The sequence below is a fragment of the Bos mutus genome, chromosome 12 (assembly GCF_027580195.1).
Source record: "Bos mutus isolate GX-2022 chromosome 12, NWIPB_WYAK_1.1, whole genome shotgun sequence".
NCBI classification, from domain to species: Eukaryota; Metazoa; Chordata; class Mammalia; order Artiodactyla; family Bovidae; genus Bos; species Bos mutus.
This window is the reverse complement of record NC_091628.1, coordinates 69,611,557-69,634,957: the sequence shown is the minus strand read 5'-3', so window position 1 is coordinate 69,634,957 and position 23,401 is coordinate 69,611,557. Positions and strand designations below refer to the sequence as shown.

The 23,401-nt window shown below is 45.2% G+C and overlaps 1 protein-coding gene across 3 annotated transcripts in view; it reads left to right on the top strand.

The window, feature by feature from the left end:
• The window catches only part of ABCC4 (ATP binding cassette subfamily C member 4 (PEL blood group)), a 185,073-nt gene that overhangs the window by 19,374 nt on the left and 142,298 nt on the right, over positions 1-23,401 (top strand). For all 3 annotated transcript variants that reach the window (XM_070380662.1, XM_005909234.3, XM_070380663.1), the window contains exons 2-3: positions 17,841-17,951; positions 18,474-18,594. In XM_070380662.1, coding sequence (XP_070236763.1) covers positions 17,841-17,951; positions 18,474-18,594 — 232 coding nt within the window. The remainder of the gene's footprint in view (positions 1-17,840; positions 17,952-18,473; positions 18,595-23,401) is intronic.

Below are 23,401 nucleotides of genomic sequence, written 5' to 3'. Positions count from 1 at the left end.
CTGAAGCAGGTTCTGAGGGTGGAAGAGGAGAGCGTGGAGAAGGTGTGCTCATCATGGTTTTAAGGTCTGGGTCCTGTGTGTGAGTCACACACAGCCCTTTTATCTCCCACATCACATGGTCTCACCTAGCTGCAGGAGGCTTGGGAAATAGAGTCAGACCATGTAACAGGAGTAAGAAAAGGAAGGATCAGACTCAGAAATGGGCAAAGCAGTGGATTAGCTGAGCTACGCTGTGGATGGAGTTCAGCTGTAAACTTTATGCCCAGCTTTCTTTTTGTTACTCCTTTTATTTTTTTCTTAACTCATTATACCAAAAGATTTTTAAAAAAATATGCTCATTGCTGATGAGAGGAAAAGATTAATTTTATTGCTAAGCTCATACAACACCAATATTATCATTGGGTGATTCACTTTCACAGAGGAAATAACCCAACATCTACGACTGATGTAAGATGTGGATTTCCCCCTAGTCTTCCCTTCCCTGTCATGATGGAAAATGGCAAGCATATATACAAAGCAGAGGGAGCACCCATCTGTGAGTGTCAGCAAGTGGACCGCCTCATGGCAAATCTTGATTCAACTCACTTCTGACTCACTTCCTGTCCTAAACATGAACTGTCCTTTTTTTTTTTTTTTGCAAGTCTGATGAGTGAAGAATGCTGTTATGGGTTGCATTGTGTCCCTGTAAAACTTATGTGTTGAAACCCTAGTGCCCAGGACCTCAGAAAGTGACTGTTGTTTGGACATTGGGCCTTCAAAGAGATGATTAGGTGAAAATTAAGATGTTAGTGTGGGCACTAATCCAATATGACTGGTGTCCTTGTAAGAAGAGAAATATTGGACACTAGTGATGAATATGCATAGAGGAAAAGGGCCTGTGAAGACGCACAGGAAGTGGCCCTCTGTAAACCAAGGGGAGAGACCTCTGAGGACACCAACTCGGCCGGCACCTTCATCTTGGACTTTTAGCCTCCAGAACTGTGAGCAGCTTCCATAATTTTAAGTCACATAGTCTGTGGCGTTTTGTTGTAGCAGCTCTAGAAAACAAAGAATAAATGGTATATGGAATACAAATGGTACACCTACCGTTGCTGTGTTTCTTTTCCTTTTTAAAGGAAGAGTACTGTAACCTACTTTTCTTAATAAGTCTCTGCACACATTTGTTTTACAAGTCTTTGCAGGAAAGGGTCAATATGATTATATACACTCATACAGACCTGCTAAATTATCACATTGTATATCATCTCGCTTCATATTTTTGTTTTTGCTCTGTGTCATGCAACAGGCACAGAATATTAGAAAAACAAAGCCATAGCTTTAGAGAATTATTATAAACTTAATACCTTGTAAGTTAACCAGGTCATGAAAGAAGGTTCTGCCAGCTCTGCTTGCTACCCTCCAGTATTCTATTCCAGTCACAAGCCCTTCCCTTTCCTCAAAAAGAAAATTCAGCTTCAAACTCTTCAGGGTCTATATTTAACTTTTCATCAGTGTACCTGTAATGTATTTATTTTTTTAGTTTGAGTTTTAGTTAGTCTGCATACTCTGGGTTCACATTCTGCCTCTTTTTGGAATGCAGTATAATTTACTATAGGCAGCACCTTTTGGTAACTAGCACAGATCCTATATTTTTAAAATAGCTCTAAAATATTCTAGCATGTTAGCATATTTTAGCAATATATCTGTTTTGGGGCACTTGCAATTTGGCTACTTTCTAAGGAAGTATTTCAAGTATAATCATCATATCTGGACTGATTCTTTAATTCCGAACCATATAACCCATTCATCCTGAAACTACAGATGAAAATGCGTATCTCCGCCCCAGGTGCTGGTCTGTGCACTGGGGAGAGAAAGTGCTGGCCTTCTCCCCCAAGCTTCAGAGCTTAGCTCTGTGGAGTAATTTCTAAAAGTTAAATTTCTGAGGCAAAGGATACACTGGCTTTGTATTAATAGCTTTAATGAAACCTATCTGGATGGTTTTAAAGAAAAATTGGATCGATTTGAAATATGCCAATGCTGTAATTGGGTCTATGTTGACTTTGGAGGGAAAAATAAAATTGGGTCTGGCATGGTACCTTCGAATTATTCTGATTCCCAACAAGGCTGATGTTTCCCCAACACTGATTACTGTTGGGTTTCCTGAACAGGTTGACTGTTTCTCCCTCTGTCGTGGACCCTTGGGCTTCCCTGTTGGCTCAGTGGTAAAGGATCTGCCTGCCATTACAGGAGATGATCCCTGGGGATTTTATCTCTGGTCAGGAAGATCCCCTGGAGAAGGAAATGACAACCCACTCCAGTGTCCTTGCCTGGGAAATCCCATGGACAGAGGAGCCTGGTGGGCTACAGTCCATGGGGTCACAAGGAGTCGGACATGACTGAGCGACTCAATAACGGGCTCCTTAGCAGTGAGGCAGGGCCGTCTTCTCCTCACAGGTGTGCCTGCCTCAAGTCCTTCTGCTTACTAGTGTGGTCCCTGGTGCTTGGAATTCATCAAGAGCTTTTCTCCTACCTCCTGCCAGTTACGGATCTCCATTTCCACCGCTGTGTGGAGGCTTAGACCTCTTCCACTCCTGAGCTAGTGGTCAGTGGTGGCCGGACTGGTAGACGAGGGGTCACCAGTGACGGAGCCCTGTGCATCCCCTTTCAGGAGCTGGTCTGCTAGGCAGTATTTTGAATTCTTTGCCTATCCTTTCCTCAGGCATCCGCCACAGGTAGATTCTAAGGTGAGGGAGAGATCTTTGACTTAACCTATTGTAAGCTTCCTCAGGCCAGGTACCTCAAAGCATGAGTTTTTGCTTCTAGCCAATCATTTAACTGACCTTGGTGTCTTGGGCCTGTTTTCCTCTCTGGGGCTCTTGGACTGCACTTAGGTTTTTCCAAAGAGGGTTCTAGCTCTCACCTCCTTTGATCTAACAATCATTTACCACCGCCCATCTTTCCTAGAAAGACAGTTCTCCGTGTGGTTCGTGACCAAATCCACGAGAAATGCTTGCTTAAAACGCAGATTCTTCGTCTCCACCCCAGTTCTGGGGAGTCGGAACCCCAGTGAATGGGGTCTGTGTCTATTTTGAAGAAGCTTCTCAGGTGATTTCATTGTAGATTAAAATGTGGGAAGTCTATCCTAGAGCGTGTGGCCACCAGGCAAGAGGAGAGAGCTCTTAAAACATTCCTAATCTCTTCCTTCAGAGTTGGCAGAAGTGTTCATAGTGACGGAAATAGGTCTAGGACCTCAGTTGTGTGTCAGCTGAGGGAAGGACAGCAAGGTTGTGGGAGAAAGAGGTGGTCAAAGCAGGGGGAGCCAGTTGGTGAGCAGACCTCTCGGCCAGCAGAACGTTTCCTGAGGTGTGAGCTGATAATGTGTGATCATAAGCTCTAGGGAAGAGTCCACCTTAACGCTGAAGTCTGGCCCCAACTCCCTGGAGCTGACCCAAGCCTCACAGGTGAAGGGCATGTTCCTCCCCAAGACTGCCCTCTTTTCAGAAACCAGCTCTCAGTCCCGAGGTCCCCAGGCCACCCTCACTTTTGACCAACTGGCTACAAATTTAGCGGTTCCCACCACCCCCTCCTGTTCACTAATTCATCGAAATAACTGAACACTGTTTTGTTCTGGCAAACAGATTCAAACTGGAAGGCTGAGGTTTGAGAGGGTCCTAATCTCTAGGCTTCCTTGTCTTACCCCAGTGGAAACAGGTCGTGTCACCTCCCAGCACATCAGTGTGTCATGATACTCAGAGTATGGCCAACCAGGAAATCACCCCCAAGATTTGGAATCCAGAGTTTCTATTGGGGATTCATTATGTATGCATCACGAAATGGACCGCTGGGTATGTGATTGATCTTATCTTCAGACCCCCCTCTATGAAGATTAGACTGAAAGTATGTGACTCACAGGGGCAGCCTTCTAATTCCATGGTTGGTCTTCCTGGTATGGCGAGCCCCCATCTTGAATCATCTGTTAGCATAACCTTTAGGGGGTCAGGCATGAGTCACCTTGTTAGCAAAAATCATCAGAGTTCACACTAATGTTACTTGGAAAATTCCATGGACTTAGAGGAATGAGGACAAGTAGCAGTCACAGTCTTTTTTTTTTTTTTTTAGCTTTATTGAAGTAAATTGACAAAATTGTAAGATATTTGCTTTACAGTTTGAGTTGATAAATGTATGCATTGAGGAAAGATTCCATCAAGTTAACTAATACTGATATATCGATCACCCCATTGTTACCTTTTTTGGGTGAAAACATGTTAATTCTACTTTCTTAGCAAATTTCAGTTGTACAATATACTGTTAGCAGCTGTATTCACCATGCTTTATATTAGACCGTCAGACCTTATTCATCTTAGAACTTGAAAGTATGTGTACTTTTGCCAGCTTTCCCTTCTTATTCCCAGCCTCCTTCCAAGCCCCTGGCAACCACTTTTCTTTTGTTTCTTTAAGTTTGACTTAAAAAAGATTCTGCATGCAGTATTCGTCTTTCCCTGACTTACTTCACAAAGAAAACATAATGCCTTCTAGGTACATCCATGTTGTCACAAATAACAGGATTCCTTTTTTAAAGGCTGAATAATATTCCGTTGTTTTTATGTGTGTTGGGGTGAGTGTGTGTGTGTGCGCACGTATGCATGCATGCCTACACGTGTATATTAGTATCAGTTTCTTTATCCATTCATTTGTCACTGGACGTGTAGGTCGCCTCCTTGCCTTGAGTGCTGTGGTTAATGCTGCAGTGAGCATGGGAGTACAGGTATCTCTTTGAGATAAAGATTTCATTCCTTCGGATGTTTACCCCAAAGTAGGATTGCTGGCCTGTATGGTAGTTCCATTTTTAACTTTTTGCGGAACCTGCATACTGTTTTCCATAGTGGCTACACCAGTTTACATTCCCACCAACAGTGTATGAGGGTTCCCTTTTCTTTATATACTCTCTAACACTTATTTCTCGTCTATTTTGGTGACAGCCATTCTGACCGGTGTGAAGTGATATCTCAAAGTGGTTTTGATTTGTATTTTCCTAGTGATTGGTTATACTAAGCATCTTTTCATGGGTCTGTGGGCCATCTTTTTACTTTCTTTGAAAAAATGTCTATTCAGATCCTTCACCTGTTTTTTAATCAAGTTTTTTGTTTGTTTGATATAAGTACAGCTACTCTGCTTTTTTGTTTCTGTTTGCATAAAATATCTTTTTCCATTCTCACACTTTTAGGTTGTGTAAGCTGAAGTGACTCATATACAGACAACATAAGGATGGGTCTTTTTTTTTTATCCATTCAGATACTCTGTGTCTTTTGGAGAATTTAGTCTGTTTACATTTATAGGAATTACTTATAGATGTGGGCTTACTGTTGCTATTTTGTTAACTGCTTTCTGGTGGTTTATGCTTTGTACCCCATTCTCCTGCCCTCTGTGATCTGATGCTTTTCTGTAGCGTGCCTCTGACTGCACGCAGAACCGGATTACCCGTACAGGCTGTTTCAGGCCCAGGTCCCTGTGTTGTATTTAGTTGTCATATCTCTTTAGTATGCTTCAATATGGAATGACTCCAGTCGCTCATGTCCTTGACATTTTTGAAGAATACAGATCATTATGGTGTAGACTGTTCTTCAATTTGGGTTTATCTGATATTTCTTCATAGCAGGAATACTGAGAGACACAGTACTCAGTAAATCTTATGCACCTGCCCTCCACTTGGCCTCCTTTCTGGATGGTAACTTTTGTCACTTGATTAAGATGGTGTTTGCCAGGTTTCTCTGTGTATTAAATAATTTGTCAGCTGAAGCCACTCCCCTCTGCAATGTCATTAGAATATAGTAATGCAGTTATTTTTTATTTTTGGGTCTATCCTACAAATCTGATGTAATAGTATTGTCTTCAGTCATTGAAAAAGTACAAAGTACAAAATTGAGAAAGTAGAAAATTGGACTTTTTACTCTTGTAAAACTATGTGTATTTGTTACTTCTCTACCTGTGTTTTTCCCCTCTTTTGTTAGCTGTTTGCATCATTACTAACAGTTCAATGAGCCATCTATTTCTTACATTTTGTTTTAATGAGAATGAACATAATGTAATGTGTCTTGCTCATGAGCAGAGTTGCTCATGGATATAGTTTTTTATACATTATTATATAGAACATATATTACAGAGTTTTTAATATGTCACTGGCATGCTGATCTTAAGGAATTTAATTAAGAATTAATTTGAGGACTTCTGGTGGTCCAGCAGTTAAGAATCTGTGTGCCAGTGTCAGAGACATGGGTTCGATCCCTGGTCTGGGAAGATTCCATCTACATGCCATGGAGCAATGAAGCTCATGTGCCACAACCCTTGAGCCAGTGTGGCAGCTACTGAAACACACGTGCCTGGAGCCTGTGCTCTGCCACCAGAGAGGCCAAGGTACACAATGAAAAGTAGCCCCTGCCAGCCACAATTAGGGAAAGCCCGTGTGTAGCAACGAAGACCCACTGCAACCAAACTAATGTTTAAAAAAAGAAATTAATTTGATATAGAGTTACTATTTCAGTTTATATTACATAGGATAATAAAATAAGTTGCAGCATTTTTTAATTGATTTGACTTTCTAGGGTTAACCAGTAATAGGATGTTGAATTTTAAACTGTTGATTCACCTGGGTTATCTCTATGGTAGTCTGGTTCAGTTCAGTTCAGTCACTCAGTTGTGTCTGACTCTTTGCGACCCCATGAATTGCAGCATGCCAGGCCTCCCTGTCCATCACCAGCTCCCGGAGTTCACTCAAACTCATGTCCATCGAGTCGGTGATGCCATCCAGCCATCTCATCCTCTGTCCCCTTCTCTTCCTGTCCCGGATCCTTCCCACCATCAGAGTCTTTTCCAATGAGTCAACTCTTCCCATGAGGTAGCCAAAGTACTGGAGTTTCAGCTTTAGCATCATTCCTTTCAAAGAACACTCAGGGCTGATCTCCTTTAGGATGGACTGGTTGGATCTCCTTGCAGTCCAAGGGACTCTCAAGAGTCTTCTCCAACACCACAGTTCAAAAGCATCAATTCTTCGGCATAGCTCCAGAATTAGGACCAAGCAGAGGACAACCAAGATTAGTGTTACTAGAGGAAAGCTTCAACATCAAGATGAATCTAATTTATTTCAGTGAAGCTACATGAATTAATGAAGTCAGTGTATTGGTCACACCTACTTAATATTTCAAAGTCAATGCCTAAGTACTCTCCTTGCCTTCCACAGTCCATTGTCTACAAAATGGCTTAAAAGATTCCACAATTTCCTGTTACTTTTCTTTGTGGCTCAGCTGGTAAAGAATCTGCCTGCAGTGCAGGAGACCTGGGTTGGAAGATCCCCTGGAGAAGGGAAGGGCTACCCTCTCCAGTCTTCTGGCCTGGAGAATTTCATGGACTGTATAGTCCATGGGCAGAGAAGGCAACAGCACCCCACTCCAGTACTCTTGCCTGGAAAATCCCATGGATGGAGGAGCCTGGTAGGCTGCAGTCCATGGGGTTGCTAAGAGTTGGACACGACTGAGCGACTTCCCTTTCACTTTTCACTTTCATGCATTGGAGAATGAAATGGCAACCCACTCCAGTGTTCTTGCCTGGAGAATCCCAGGGACGGGGGAGCCTGGTGGGCTGCCGTCTATGGGGTCGCACAGAGTCGGACATGACTGAAGTGACTTAGCAGCAGCAGCATAGTCCATGGGATCGGGAAGAGACGGACATGACTGAGTGACTTTCGCTTCACTTCACTTAAGGATAAGTCAACATTTTTTTTCTTATTTAAATAATTCTTTCAGTATTTTAAGTTGTAGCTTGATCAGTAATATAGACACCACTTTAAGTGTTGACAACAGAACACAGAGAATTAGTTAGTGAGGAATGCACAAAAGCTCTCAGAAATTATAGGCTATCACACTTAAGATTTCAGCTGCCCCTGCAATCAGGGAGCAATTTGAAGATTGGCCGAAACTGGTGAAGAATCTGTCTGCAGTGCAGGAGACCTGGGTTCTATTCTTGGGTAGGGAAGATTTCCTGGAGAAGGGCATGGCAGCCCAATCCAGTATTCTTGCCTGGGGAATCCCATAGACAGAGGAGTCTGGCAGGCTACAGTGCATAGAGTCACACAGAATCATAAACAACTGAAGCGATTTAGCATGCATGCACAAAGAGGGGACTTCTGTGGCAGTCCAGTGGTTAAGACTCTAAGCTTCAAATGCAGGGGGCATGGGTTTGGTCTTTGGTCAGGGAACCAAGCTACCCCACATGCCATGCAGTGTGGTTAAAAAAAAAAAACCCAAACCCCACAGAACCTCAGATTTGTTATCGGTTGAAGCCAATTGTCAAAAAAGCAGTAATGATTTCACCTCCCTTCATCCTGTTACACTCCATGCAAATACTTTTTCTTGGTTTTGTTTTTCTGGAAAGCTTCTTTCCTTGTCCTCTCATCTCCTTAGTGAATGCCAAGTGATTCTTCTGGACTCGACTCAAGCTTTGTTCTCCTAGAAATACTCCGTAACCTCCCTCTAGCAAATGGTTCCCAGACCTGGCTGATGACTGGAACTGTCTAGTGGGGTCTTTAAGAAGACCACCCCTTGGGTTCCGTCTTGGTTCACTCTGATTCATTCATTTGGGATGGGGCTCTGGATACCTGTTGGTCTTTATTTAAAAATAACCCAGTCTGAGCTTGTGATTTTGACTTCACTGTGGTTGGGACTGTTGGTATAAATACCAGAAGTGTCAAAGCACACTCTATGGCAGGGTCTCGACTTGAGCCAGCATCAGCATCACCTGGAAGGCTTGGTATAGTATGGATGGCTGAGCCTTACTCAGCGTAGATCATGGTTGGGACTGAGAATTTGTTTTTCTGATGAGGAGTTACAGGATGCTAATCTTGTTACTCTGGGGACCACAGTTTGAGAACCTGTTCTGTACAGAAGATGCGTAAGCTGGGGGTTTGATCCCTTTATCCCTACTGCAAAAGCCAAGAAGCAGATCCTGTGTGCATAGCTCAAAACCTCACTTGCCACTTCATATCTTAATGATATGTTAACGTTGATCCCTTGTTCCCCAGCCTTAACTGCTGGAGGACAATTGAAAGTGTTAGTTGCTCAGTCGTGTCCGACTCTTTGCAACCCTATGGACTATAGCCCACCAGACTCCTCCTGTCCATGAAATTTTCCAGGCAAGAATCCCGGAGTGGGTTGCCATTTCCTTTTCCAGAGGATCTTCCCTATCCCAGGATCGAACTCTGGTCTCCTTCATTGCAGGCTGATTCTTTATCATCTGAGCCACCACTAATAGTGATGTGTTTATGTCATCATCCTTGATTTGTTGGCTAAGGGCCTCCTGCCAGTATCCTGTGGCTACTCTCTGGGGCCAACCTTTGAAGAAAAGTTCTACCCCTTTTCCAGAAAGATGGTGGGGCAGTTGTTCTGATCCAGGAGATTTTGCTACCCAGGTATTGTCGCTGTAGGTTGTCACAATTTGGGGTGAGGAGATACTACTGGCATCTGGAGGAAATAGTCCTGGGATAGTGCTCACCCTCCTACAAAGCACGGAAGTGCCTCCCACAGGAAAGAACCATGCAGCCTGAGATGTCAGCATTGCTGAGCTGGAGAACTCCTGCCTTAGAGGAAACAGTTCTAGTGAGGTGGTCGGTTTAGCTGCCTAGTTGTGTTCAACTCTTGCAAACCCATGGACTACTGTAGCCCACCGGACTCCTGTGTCCATGGGATTTGCCAAGCAAGAATACTGGAGTGGGCTGCCATTTCCTCCTCTGGGGATCTTCCTGACACAGGGATCGAACCAGGGTCTCCTGCATTGCTGTTGGATTCTTTACCCCTTGAGCCACCAGGGTCTTACTGTGAGATCTTTCTGCGTGCCTCTCACTTGTCCCTCCCTCCAGCCCCTGCTTTTAGACTCGCTGACCCAGGTCTCCCTATTTCTGTAGCCCCCTTGCCTCACCAGCCCTGCCCAGGCTGGGCCACAAAAGCCTCCAGTAATCAGGGCTGGCAGAAGCTGCAGGGAACATTAACCAGTGGTTAATAATTCACCACAGCTAAAAGTGCTTTAAAATGCATAATTTGTTCAACAATAAATGACTTACTTGAGTGGGTTGAGGGCACTTGAATGATTAAACTGGCCTCAGCAGACCTACACATTCCCCTCTCATCAAGAGATGTAGAGAGCGTGTGTGAGTGCTCTTCGCCGCTGTTTTCTCCACCAGACGGTCATCCATTCATTTACTCTGCCGAGTTCTGAATGACTCACTCGGTGCCAGGCCCAGTGAATTGCCAGGGATCGACTGGGTCCTGCCCTCATGGAGCTCTTATTCCAGCGAGGAGAGGGACAAAATACATAAGTGTATTTTTTTCTCTCAACAAATAGATTGCAGTAAAAGGGTAAAAAGAAAGCTGGAAGAAGGAAATAGAAAAGCTGGATCTGCTTTTGTAAACAAGGCAGTCCAGGCCTTTCTGTGGAGGCAGCAATTGGCTTGAGACCTGGGAGAGAAAAGGTGTTAAGTAATCATGGGGGAAATGAGAAAAAATGTCTATTCTCAGGAAGGGGCACAGCAGTCAGGAGCCAGGCAGGCTCTTGGAAACACAACAGGTCAGCATGGCTGGAACACTGCATAAAGGGGCTGGACACTGAGCGAAGGGACTGAACACTGAGCAAAGTGGGGTGGTGAAAACCTATAAAGGTCATAGCATGTCTTTGCTAATTTTTCCTTTCATTCAGTATTGATTTTCTTTCTTTTTTAAATTATTTTTAAAAATTTATTTATTTTAATTGGAGGCTAATTACAATATTGTGGTGGTTTTGCCATACACTGACATGAATCAGCCATGGGTGTACATGTGTTCCCCATCCTGAACCCCGCTCCCACCTCCCTCCCCACCCCATCCCTCAGGGTCATCCCATTGCACTAGCCCTGAGCACCCTGTCTGCTTTTCTTTTTTTTTTTTAAATGCTCCACAAGTTACTGTAATTTCTGGGAAGATGTGCCAATGTTTCTGGGTCTTTGTGTACTCCTGGGGCATCCGTGAGCCTGCCCAGAGAGGTATTGCCCTTTATAGCTTAAGTACTTGGCTTCTTTTACATGTCACTTCCTTCTCACTCTGTGGGAAACAGCTGACCCAGAGTGGCCACCTAATGTGAGGGGGGGAGGGACGAAAGCCCTCAGAGGAGGTTATTACCATGCGGCTTAGTGTTCACTGAGCTTCACTGTGTCCCAGGGGCCGTGCTGGTCACGGAGTCTGTGAGGCCGTCTGCCCTCAAGGGAGCCCCAGTCTATTATGGAGATGGTGGCCCTAAGAGCGTTGCTGTCCACACCAGTGTTGTTCAGACATAACGTTGCAACCCATTAGTGCAGCTGGGAAATTAATTTAATCAATTTCAGCTGGTATTTCTTTCTTTTTAAAAACAATTTAAAAAGTTTGTGGTAAAATATGCAGCATGATATGTACCACTGTAACCATTTTCAAGTGTACCCTTGAGTCGCAGCAATGATGTTTCACCCTGTGCAACTGTCATCAACATCCACAGGATTCTTTTCATTAGTAGCGATGGAATGTACCTATTACTCTGACTACCCATTCCCCTCCCGTGATCCCCTGGTGGTCACCATCCTGCTGTCTCTCTCATTTTGATTCTTTTGGATACAGCATATAAGTTGAATCATATGGTGTTCTCAGTGTGATGGCTTATTTCACTTAGCACAATATCCTCCAGTTTCATCTGCGTTGTAACCTGTGTCAGAATTTCCTTTTTTCAAGGCTTAGAAATATTCCAATGTGGGCTTCCCTGGTGGCTTAGTGGTAAAGAATCCACACCTGCCAATGCAGGTGACCCAGGTTTGATCCCTGGGTCAGAAAGATCCCCTGGAGAAGGAAATGGCAACCCACTCCAGTATTCTTGCATGGGAAATCCCATGGACAGAGGAGCCTGGCAGGCTGCAGTCCAGGAGGTAGCAAAGGAGTCAGATATGACTTGGCTACTAAACAACAAAACAATACTCTAATGTACGTGTGTGTCACGTACCAGAAAACGTGTACCACATTTTGGTACATTTCATCATTGTCCTCTTGGGTCACTTTCACCTTTTGGTTACTGTGAGTAATGCTTCTGTCATTATAGGTATACCGCCTGGCATTTATTTTGTAATGAAGTAGGATAGAATAGAAAATATCAGGGGACATGTGCCCATAGCATGGGCAGACCCAGAGCACTGATGAAGCCCGAGGTGCAGCTTTGTGAACTCTATGAGCCTACATTAAGCTAAATGCACCAACGTTTATTTCCCACAGACTGATACACTTTGAGCAATCTGTGAAAAGCATCAAGATGACCCTCAGTTCTGTAGCCTTGGGTTAACCGGGTCCTTTTGACAAAGAAAATGTGACTTCATGTTCATATATATTTAATTCAGCTTCTGGAATTGTTCTTTGACCTAAGTAAGGTAGTTTCTTTCCTATGCTTTGTGGTTTCTCAAATCCCAGTGAAGAGCCATCAAAGGCTTGCTTGGGTAGGCAGTCATACTCCCTGTTGTCAGTGGGGATACCTGGAACTTGGAACCAAAGCTCTGTATTTCCTCATGGGGGGAGAACTTGAATAGTTTGGAAGGAAGCGCTTGATTGGAACAGGCCCTGAAAGCCTGATATTCAGAGGCGAGTCAGCACCAGGCACTCAGGAGCTCAGGGGGACTTTGGTGATGATGGAGTCCTGTATCTAGTGGTGGCCTTTCATGCTGCACTAAGTAGATAAGGTTGATCACCTGCTGGATGTGAGGTCCCTTACTTGTTAGTTCCAACAAGCACTGTTTTAATCCCTTCAAAACCTTGGGAGGTGGCCAGCGTGAGTATTATTTTACTCGTGATTCCTTGTTTTATTCTCATTGTTAACTGAATTGTGTCCAAATGTGTCAAAATAATTTTTTTCTTTTTTTTGAGAAGGGGATTAGGGTAGTTACCATGCACGATAGTTGTAGATTCTCAGTGTTGGTTGTAGTGTGGGAAAAAATGTTGGGAAGGTATGTGGTGATAAGACAAAGGACACTATGAAGATGCGAAAGGCATGGATTAGCCAGTGGCAAGAAAAGGGAGTCAAGAAGGCCAGGGATGAAATAGAAAAGGCCTGGAAGCTGTGAGGCCGGAAGGTTTTGCCGGCCCCACAGGCTGGGAGGACCCTGGTGGGCCCCAGGACAGAGGATGTCCAGGGAGCTGGAGAACCTTGGGGAGGGAGGGGTACGCAGCCTGTACTATCACTTAGCTTAGCACAAGGATGAGAAAATGGATTCTGAGCAAGTTTTAGGAAATGAAGAAAGTTAAAGAAGAAGAAAGTTAAAGAACCTCTTGATGAAAGTGAAAGAGGAGAGTGAAAAAGTTGGTTTAAAGCTCAACATTCAGAAAACTAAGATCATGGCATCTGGTCCCATCACTTCATGGCAAATAAATGGGGAAACAGTGGAAACAGTGACAGAGTTTATTTGGAGCGGGGGGGGGGGGCTCCAAAATCCCCACAGATGGTGACTGCAGCCATGCAATTAAAAGACACTTACTCCTTGGAAGAAAAGTTATGACCAACCTAGATAGCATATTGAAAAGCAGAGACATTACTTTGCCAACAAAGGTCTGGCTAGTCAAGGCTATGGTTTTTCCTGTGGTCATATATGGATGTGAGAGTTGGACTGTGAAGAAGGCTGAATGATGAAGAATTGATGATTTTGAACTGTGATGTTGGAGAAGACTCTTGAGAGTCCCTTGGACTGCAAGGAGATCCAACCAGTCCATCCTAAAGGAAATCAGTCCTGAATATTCATTGGAAGGACTGATGTTGAAGCTGAAACTCCAATACTTGGTCACCTTATGTGAAGAGCTGACACATTTGAAAAGACCCTGATGCTGGTAAGGATTGAAGGTGGGAGGAGAAGGGGATGACAGAGGATGAGATGGTTGGATGGCATCGCTGACTCAATGGACATGAGTTTGAGTAAACTCCAGGGGTTGGTGATGGACAGGGAGGCCTGAAGTGCTGTGGTCCATGGGGTCACAAAGTCAGACACGACTGAGGAACTGAACTGAACTGAAAGAAGAAAGGAGAGAAGGTTCTAGCTTGAGCATTGCCAGTCAAGTATGGCTAATTGGATTTGGCCGAGGGCCACTTGGGGAAAGCCAGGGTGATGACATGTTTTGAAGATAGCTCACCAGCAGCGTGGGTGTTCTGATGTCATTCTGGATGGATTCCAGTGTTGTCTGTGCCAAGCGCCGTGGCACGCGAGGCTCATGGAGAGTCCATGTAGTGTGTAAGTAGTCATTGCCATGAAGGAGGTGTGCTCTCTGGGACAGTGAGGAGGAGATGCTGCTGCTGGGTAGAGATACTGGTGGGAGGGGAGGAACGGGTGTCCTTAGTGGGGAGGACCACTCTTGGAGGAACTGGATTGGAGGGAGGGCTTACTTGGCAGAGATGGAATTGTTGAGCAAACGCTGTCAGTGACAAATTGGAGTCAGGGTGTGAATTGACTCAAGTCTCCCTGTCTAGCTCTTTTGTTCAGGTGGGGAGACACACTTTAGCCTCCTGTCAGCCAGCACGCCATGTGATGGGAGTGAAAACCTTCACCCCTTGATGGTACCCAGAGGGCTCGGCTTGGCTTTTTGAGATATGATATGGTGAAGGGCTTGGTAAGGGTCCTTAAATCAAGAACCGTGGGGAAATAAATCTGCCTAGTTGAGCACCGTCATCTATTTTTTGCTGGGGCTTACATGGGAATTATTCAAGAGCGTTGCCGTGGCGATGGCTGTTCTTTGTCTGACCAGACTTGGTTGTGTTCAGAGCATCACTGACCATTTCAGTTGATCTCTCAGCAGCCCAGGTGAGTGTTGTTATCTCCAGGTGTTATCCCCATTTGCTGGAGGCCAATGTCGAGAAGTTCTATGGCAAGTTGAAGTTCCTGCAATGAGAACGTGGCACAGTATCATTACATTAAAAAAAAATTGTGATAAAGGCATGCAACAAAGAATTTTGCCACCTTGACCATTTTAAAGCATACGGTTCAGTAGTGTGAAATACATTCACATTGTTGTACAGTCAGTTTCCAGTACTCTCTTCATCCTACATTCATGTGTAATTAAACAATAACTACCCACTCCCATCCTGCCCCTGGCAGCCTTTGGGCCACTTGGTTTCTCCCTGAATTTAAGTTCTTCCTGTCAGTGGAATCCCGCCGTATTTGTCCTTTGTGACCACATTACTTTACACTCCCACCAGCAGTGTGCAAGGGTTCCAGTTTCTCCACATCCTTCCCAACACTTACTATTTTCTTCCAGTCTCCTCCCTGCCTTCCCTCCTTTCCTTCTTCTAATAGCCATCCTAATATATGTGAGATAGCATCTCATTGTAGTTTTCATTTGCATTTCCCTGATGAAGCGATGTTGAGACTCTTACCCCGGGGCAAGCAGAGTTTTAAAGAGGGCCTTTCAGGGTTACGTCCCAGTGCTAATTCCCTGCGCATTTTCTGTAGGGAATGCTGCTGCTGCTGCTGCTAAGTCGCTTCAGTCGTGTCCGACTCTGTGCGACCCCATAGACGGCAGCCCACCAGGCTCCCCCGTCCCTGGGATTCTCCAGGCAAGAACACTGGAGTGGGTTGCCATTTCCTTCTCCAATGCATGAAAGTGAAAAGTGAAAGTGAAGTTGCTCAGTTGTGTGAGTGGGGTGCCATTGCCTTCTCTGTGTATTATGCTAGGAATAACGCAATAAATAAGAGAAATGTGGTCTCTGCTTTCATGGGTGATTATCATCTGGCTTTGGAAATTTCCTTACCCTGTCAAAATCAGTAGATGATATTCATCTTTGGGCTGTCTTTGCATATTAATCATTATCATTTAAATGATACATAATTGGTTTGAATAAGGTCTTTTAGTCTTTTGTACAGTTACTGTTTTTTCCATCAATAATAAGTAATTTGTAGAGGGATAGTTTGAGACTATGTAAATATCATGATTCACATTAAACTTTCACACTAGTTTTAACTTCTACTGATCATTTCCTGACTCTATTGTTCCCTCTATATTTGTTTCTGTTGTAGAATGCAGGCTTTCCCTTCTCCTATTTATGAAGCAGTAAAGAGTCATGGATTTTTTCATTATTACTGGGTTATCACTTATTGACACTTACTTAATATCCTAGTATCTCAGATTTGGCTAGCATGAGTACCTCAAGCTGGCTTCTTTGTCCTCTGGACACATGTTTATGATTCCTTGAACTGTTTATTTTATGAGGCAAGTTGTCCCCGGCTTATCTTACACTTTACATGCCTGTTGGTCTCAGCCTATCAATAGTGATGCTGTTGCTGGGAATGCCTGGGGCTCTGCTCACCTGGGCCCATTCTTGTTACAGTAGCCCCCACAGACATTTTCCCCATTGGAGCCCATGCTGTGGCTGGAGTTGTCCTTGTGGTTCTTGACTATGACCATCAGGGAACTTTGAAATGGCAAGTTTATTATGCACATGTCCTGGAGGGTACAAGGCATGCCTAGGGCCACACAGCAAGGTCCTAGGCAGAGAGCGAGATGGATCATGAGCGAACCTGGACCTGTGCTTCTGTCTTGTTGGGGTCAATGGCTGGGTACCTGGGGTTTCCAGTCAGTATCTGTTGGTAACTAAAGACATGAGTGAGAATTAAAGTATAGGAACGGAGAAATAAGCAGTCTGTTATCAGAAATCAGATGGTCTGTTAGCAGGTCAATTAGAGCTTTCTGAAAAAGGGAACTTCAGGAGTGGAGTGGCCTGGCTACTTATCTAGTTGTGTAGGTGGCCTGTGTTTATTCTAGCTGAAGTCTCCAAAGTGAGTGTCTCCAAAACATAATGTCAGGCGCTTGCATTATGACCAAAAAAAGCTAATTGTCAGCTGCTAATACATATTGTCAGCTGCTTTTAGTACTTTCCTGGTGGCTCAGTGGTAAAGAATCCACCTGCCAATGCAAGAGACTCAGGTTTGATCCCTGGGTTGGGAAGATTCCCTGGAGAAGGGAACGGCAACCCACTCCAGTATTCTCCCTGGAGAATCCCATGGACAAAGGAGCCTGGTAGACTACAGTCTATGGGGTCACAAAGATTCAGATATGACTGAGTGACTTACAGTACATATGGCAGCAACATTGGAATCAGCCATTGCTTCAGGGAACCCTGGCTCCTCTTAGAAAGAATATTAAAAAGCAAAGGTCTGGGTGAAGGGGGCCAAGAGGCAGAAACTTCAGGTACAAATAAGTCAGGGAGACATTCAGCATGGTGACTATTGTTGCTAATAATGTGTCACATATTTGAAAGTTGCTGAGAGTTGTCCTTAGAAGTTCTTCTCAGAAACGAACAAATTGTAATAATGTATGTTAAAAAACCAAAACACCAAGGTCTGGGGGCTTGAATGATCTTTGGTACCAGTGTGTCATTGCTTTGAGGGTGTCTCACCATGTAGAGTTAGGGACTACATGTATATGTGTCTGTGTTTTTCCCATATTTGTATATATTTAAAACTGAAAGTGAAAGTGTTAGTCTCTCAGTTGTGTTCAACTTTTTGTGACCCTGCCATGGACTGTAGCCCATCAGACTCCCCTGTCCATGGAATTCTCCAGGCAAGAATACTGGAGTGGGTATTCTGTCAGGATTTCCTTCTCCAGGGGATCTTCCCGACCTAGGAATCAAACCTGAGTCTTCCGCATTGCAGGTGGATTCTGAGCCACCTGGGAACCTATTTCTGTAGACCTCTTTTTAAAAACAAACAAACAACAAAGCCTGTCAGAGTCGGAATCTGATTAGACAAAGATGTGTACTTTGGATATATGTCATTCTCCGTTTCTCTTAATTTTTCACAGGTGGCTAAACCCCTTGTTTAAAATTGGTCACAAACGGAGATTAGAAGAAGATGACATGTACTCAGTGCTTCCAGAAGATCGCTCCCAGCACCTTGGAGAAGAGCTGCAAGGGTGAGCACAGACAGCAGGGAGAAGGGGAAGGAGAGTGAGAATTTTCACGTGTGGCTGAAGGTGTGGGGTGGAGGTGGGGGTGCGGTTTGCCTTCCTCTGGGTTCTTCTGAGCCTCCTCTCCTGACCCTGCACATTCACCCCCTCAGGCTGACCCTGGGCTCAGCCCACTTTGGAGGGCTGAGCCCTGTACGTTTGTGGACGTGGAGGGAGCCCGCAGTCATGGCCCTGCAGGCCGATCTCTGTCCCTGGAGGTGGGGTCCCTGGAGGAGGGAGTCTGCCCTCTGAGCTGCTCATGGTGCTGAGAATCCAGCAAAACTTGGCAGGGGCTCTCCCCTCAAGGTGCGTTTTTCTGGTGCTTCAGTCTGCACCGCTCATCTTTCAGGAGCCCTGTGAGCAGCTTGCCCGCACCTGTGGGGCAGCCACAGAGCGCCCTGTGGTAAAGGCTTATCTCCCACCCCGCCCCTCCCCTGCGTTGCCTGTGGTGGACACCTGTTGTTTATTGTGTTTTGTTTCTCATCGCAGGTACTGGGATCAAGAGGTTTTGAGAGCCGAGAAAGATGCACGGGAGCCTTCTTTAACAAAAGCAATCATAAAGTGTTACTGGAAATCCTATGTAGTTTTGGGAATTTTTACATTAATTGAGGTAAAAGCTTTTACATACAGTGCATTGCTTTTCAGTGTATGTGGTTCAGTACTGAGATGGATGAGACCTGTGGGAGAGAGGTCACAGGATACAATGTGTCTGAAAACTTGTCTGTGATGTAGTCAGTGGTTGATGTATCTTTAGAATAGACAGATGCTTAAAGTACTGGACCTCCGGGCATTATTATTTTCCTTTTAACTGATTAAAACAGTGTTATGGAAAGATGACACTGAAAAGGAGAATTTTATGCCATGTTAGAGTGTTCTTGGTGTTCAGTATGAATGCTAAGAGTGGTCCTTGATCAAAAGAAGATCCTACAACCTCAAAGAATGTGTACCCTGTGGTTTTGAGGAAGTAAACTTGGATCCGAGCCCAGAATGCATGCGTGTGCACTCAGTTGCTGAGTCATGTCTGACTCTTTGGGAAACTTCGGCCTAGTAGCCCGCCAGGCTCCTGTGTCCATGGAATTCTCCAGGCAAGAATACTAGAGTGAGTTCCCATTTCCTTCTCCAGGGGATCTTCCTGACCCAGGAGTTGAACCCACATCTCTTGATTACAGGCAGATTCTTTACCACTGAGCCACTTGGGAAGCCTTGAGCCTAGAAGACATTTTACAGGCACTCAGCAAATGATTGTTAACTTGCCCAGATCACATCTGATAAATGGTTTCCTAAGAAGGGATTGTCGCTTCTCCTCTTCCTGTGGAACAGAACCCAGGGCCCTGCATCTGGGCAGGAGCTGCTAGAACTTCCCAAGAGCACACTTTTCCCCAGGAGGGTGCCCCCTCCCCACAGGCCCGGTCACCCAGGTCAGATCCCCGCTGTGGGGAGGAGCTCCAGCTTCACCATGACTTCTGTGCACCCTCCATGCTCTTTTCTTTTTTTTTTCCCATTCTCTTTTCTATCCCTGACTGTGGGGCTGGTCTGCTGGTTGAAGGGGGATCCTGGTAGCCTGGCATTGGCAGAGGGTAGAGGAAGGAATGTACAGGGCAAACCAGAGTAGAAAGCCATTAGGTCAGTGACTTCCATGACCCTGAAGATCCTGGGTCAAGATCCCCCAGAGGACAGTCCACCTGGGGACACAGTGCCGTCAGCCCCCTGTTCTGGCTGAGCCTGCTGGGGGTTTGCTGCAGACCCCCCTGGGTGGCTCGTGCTTTCCGTGGTTCTTTAGTGCTGCCTTAGGGACACGGGCGGCCTGTGAGTGTGTGAGGGTTGGAGGGATGGAAGATGCAGTTGCTGTGAAAGGGGTGTTTTAGGTGGAGAAGGTGTGAGTTGTCCTCAGTCCATCATGTTGGGTTGAGGTGATAGGCCAGGTGGCAGGTGGGTGGCGTGGCTCTTGTTTAAAGGCTGTGCTGAACTGAAGGGCACTGCGGGCAGTGGGCAACTGGGCAGGTAAAGTCCACCCCACACAACTGGAGAGACAGAGAATCTGTCAGCTCCCAGGTGACTGAGTGGTCCTGGGAGGTTTAATTCTTGATGACCAAAGGTGGGTTGGCCTTTGCTACAAGTGAATGAGCTTGTGACTATTCTGATGACTTTAAGTTCTAAACATCCATCCACGCTGTTATGAAACCATTCCAGATCGGCTCCTTGAGATGGACCAAGGCGGAGGTCATAGATAGTGGCTGTGTTAGGACATTGATAATCTGCACAGAGGTGGAATCTTCTTTGTTGTTGTTTTTTTTAGTACATGTGCTAAGTTGCTTGCTAAAAGCTGATATCCCAGTGAATCTGGGAATGCATCTGTTCAGTGAGAGTGAGAATCCCAGGTCAGTTACCAGAGTGTGGAGAAGTTTTCCTGTTCTGGTGTCTGAATACACTTTCCCACATGCAGGGTGTGTTCCAGGCCTGAGGTCTTAGGGTGGGAACCAGACAATCTCTAGGAGGGTAGCAGATTAATCAGGTCAAACTGGGCTTCCTCCCAGGAGGGAGGTTTCTTGATCTTGCTGTGTTGCGACCTTGGTGGTTTAAAGCATAAAACTAGACAGTGGCCTGTATTCCCTTGGTGACTGTTCCTATATTCCTAGGTGACTGGCATACAGTGCTAACTCGAAATTTGTGTCCTTGGGACACTGGTAGAACTGGTAAACTCTTAGTTCTGATGCATTGGAATTCAGGGACTTCAGGGCCATTGAAGTTCAAGAAGTTTGTCGTTGTTGGCAGTCAAAAGAAGTTTGAAATCCAGCACAAACATTCCTCTTTTCCTTGACTTGCCTTTTGACACACTGCTGTTTTGGAGAAATTAGAAATCATTTCTTATGACGAAGCTAGTAAGGATCTGATTTTAGAACTCATTTTCAGGTACTCTTTTGTGTTTTCAGTGATTAAAGCTACTGAGAAAAGTGCAATGAACGTTAGTTAAATAATTGATTTTATGAAGCAGCTTTCCGGTTTTTGATCTTCTGTCTATGCTGCTTGCTGATCTATGTTAGATACTGGAAGATCTAAACTCAACCCAGGATTTTATAAAATGCAAACATGTTTTCTGTGTGACCTGCAGCCCTGTTTTGGTTCATCTGGTGCACAGAATGCTGCATGGGTCATCCATGATTCCCACGCAGTGTGCTCTGATCAGCCACAACACAGGCAGGGCCTTCCCTTGAACTACTGGCAGCAGCACCAGTGGGAAGAGGCAGGGTGATGCCAGTCCAGGGCGAGGCATTTAGGGTTCGGATTTCAAAACCATGAAAACCTCTCTCCTATGAGTATTAGGAGTGACTTTAAGGGTTCGAGGAGCTCTTGCAGGCTGATGCTAATTAGAACAGAACAGAACAGCCAATGAGTTCCCAGCACGCCTGGCCTCTGTGTGTGCCTTCATGGGGACCGAGAGTGGGGAGGACAGGTCTCTGCCTGCCCAGGGCCCTCAGGGTGGAAAGGAGGGGCCTGAAACCTCTGCCTGGACCAGAGACACAGAGACCACCTCCCCAGGTCATCAGGGCTTCGCACTGACAGGTGAGGTCTCCACTGCTGGTGTGTAAGTGGGGTGACCTCAGAGAGCCAGAGTGGGTTCACGCAGTCCCTTCCCCTGAGAGCGGAGGAGTGGCCAGGGTTTATGTACTCTTTCTGGGAACCTTAGAAATGGCCTGGCCTTGTCCTGTCACTTGGTCTTTGTTCAAGGCTGTTTTTGCTGGTTGTCTGTGTTTTAGGTGGAAGCTGTAGGAACACGCACATATTTGTGTACGTTTTCACTTTGGAGCTCAGCTGATGGGCAGGAAGTAAACAGAATCTTCTGCGTCCCACAGTGGGCTTTGTGCCTCAACTCAGGGCTGGTTTCCCAAGAGCTGAGTGGTCTTTGCATTTATTTCCCAACCCTCCTTCCATGTGTCCCTCACTTCTGCTCCACCCAGGAGGCTGAGGAGTGGCTGCTGGTGGCAAAGAAACTCTGGGGCTGGAGTAACCCCTGAGGACTACACCGCAAGAGAGAGGAGGAGGGAGCATTGAGCAAAGCAAGACAGGAACCTGCAGAGCAGACTTGCTGTGTGCACCCTGCGGGTTCTTAAGAGCATCATGAAAGTCGCACAGTCATGTCCGACTCTTCGACCCCATGGACTATACAGTCCATGGAATTCTCCAGGCCAGAATACTGGAGTGGATAGCCTTTCCATTCTCCAGGGGATCTTCCCAACATAGGGATCAAACGCAGGTCTCCCACACTGCAGGTGGATTCTTTACCAGCTTAGCCACAGGGGGAGCCCATTAATACTGGAGTGGGTAGCCTATCCCTTCTCCAGCGGATCTTCCCAACCCAGAAGTTGAACCAGGGTCTCCTGCATTGCATGCAGATTCTTTACCAACTGAGCTATCAGGGAAGCCCCTCTTAAGAGCATAGCACTAGCCATTAGGTGTTATTAATATCCACAGTGATGACCTTGAGGCCTAAATGAGGGGAATGCTTTTCAATCGTTTTTGTTTTTAAAAACATACGTTAATTTTTATTATAACAATTTTTTTTCAATTTCAGAATGGTAGACTTACAATATTATATTAGTTTCACATATATAACATAGTGATTAAACATTTCTGTACATTACAGAATGCTCACCCTATTAAGTCTAGTTACCCTCTATCACCATACAGAGCTCTTCCAATATTATTGACTATATTTCCTATGCTGCACATTACATTCTCTTGCCTTTTTAATTTTACACCTGTAAGACTGTACCTTTTAATCTCCATCACCTATTCTACGCATCCCTTCAACCTGTTTTCTTTTTGAAGTCAGGAAGTAGGTAACTTATTTTTACAAGACTGCATTTATAATGGATCAGATTTCAAAAATCTGGCTAGAACTGATACTTTTCATTACTGTCCATAAGAGTGAGCTTTTATGAATGACTTTCCTCAAGAGTTCTTGTTCTGCTATGATCGCCTGTGAGCAGTGAAGAGTTGTCCAAGCTGTTTGCGAAACCAGCCTCTGCCAAAACCAGCCTCTGCCATTAAGAATACAATAGGTCTCTTCCTGGAAGTTATGTATAGTAAAGTGATTGTAGTTTACATTTGTTTTGATTCTAGTTTAAGAGCACTCTGAGCTGTTGTAACTCATTTAGTTGTCCCAGGATTCCTCCGAGGGAGGCAAGGCAGGTATTTCCAACGATGAGGACCTGGGGGTGCAGGAGGGCCCAAGAGCGGCCTGGGTCATGTGATTCGCAGGTGGCCAACCTGGTTTCTGAAGCACAGTGTTTTGATTCCTAGACCAGTGTTCTTTGTGTTCTGTCCTGAGATTTCCTCTCCTTCCACAGCCTCCACTGAAGAGTCACAGGTTTAGTTGCTAAGTCGTGTTGTACTCTTGCAACCGCATAGACTGTAGC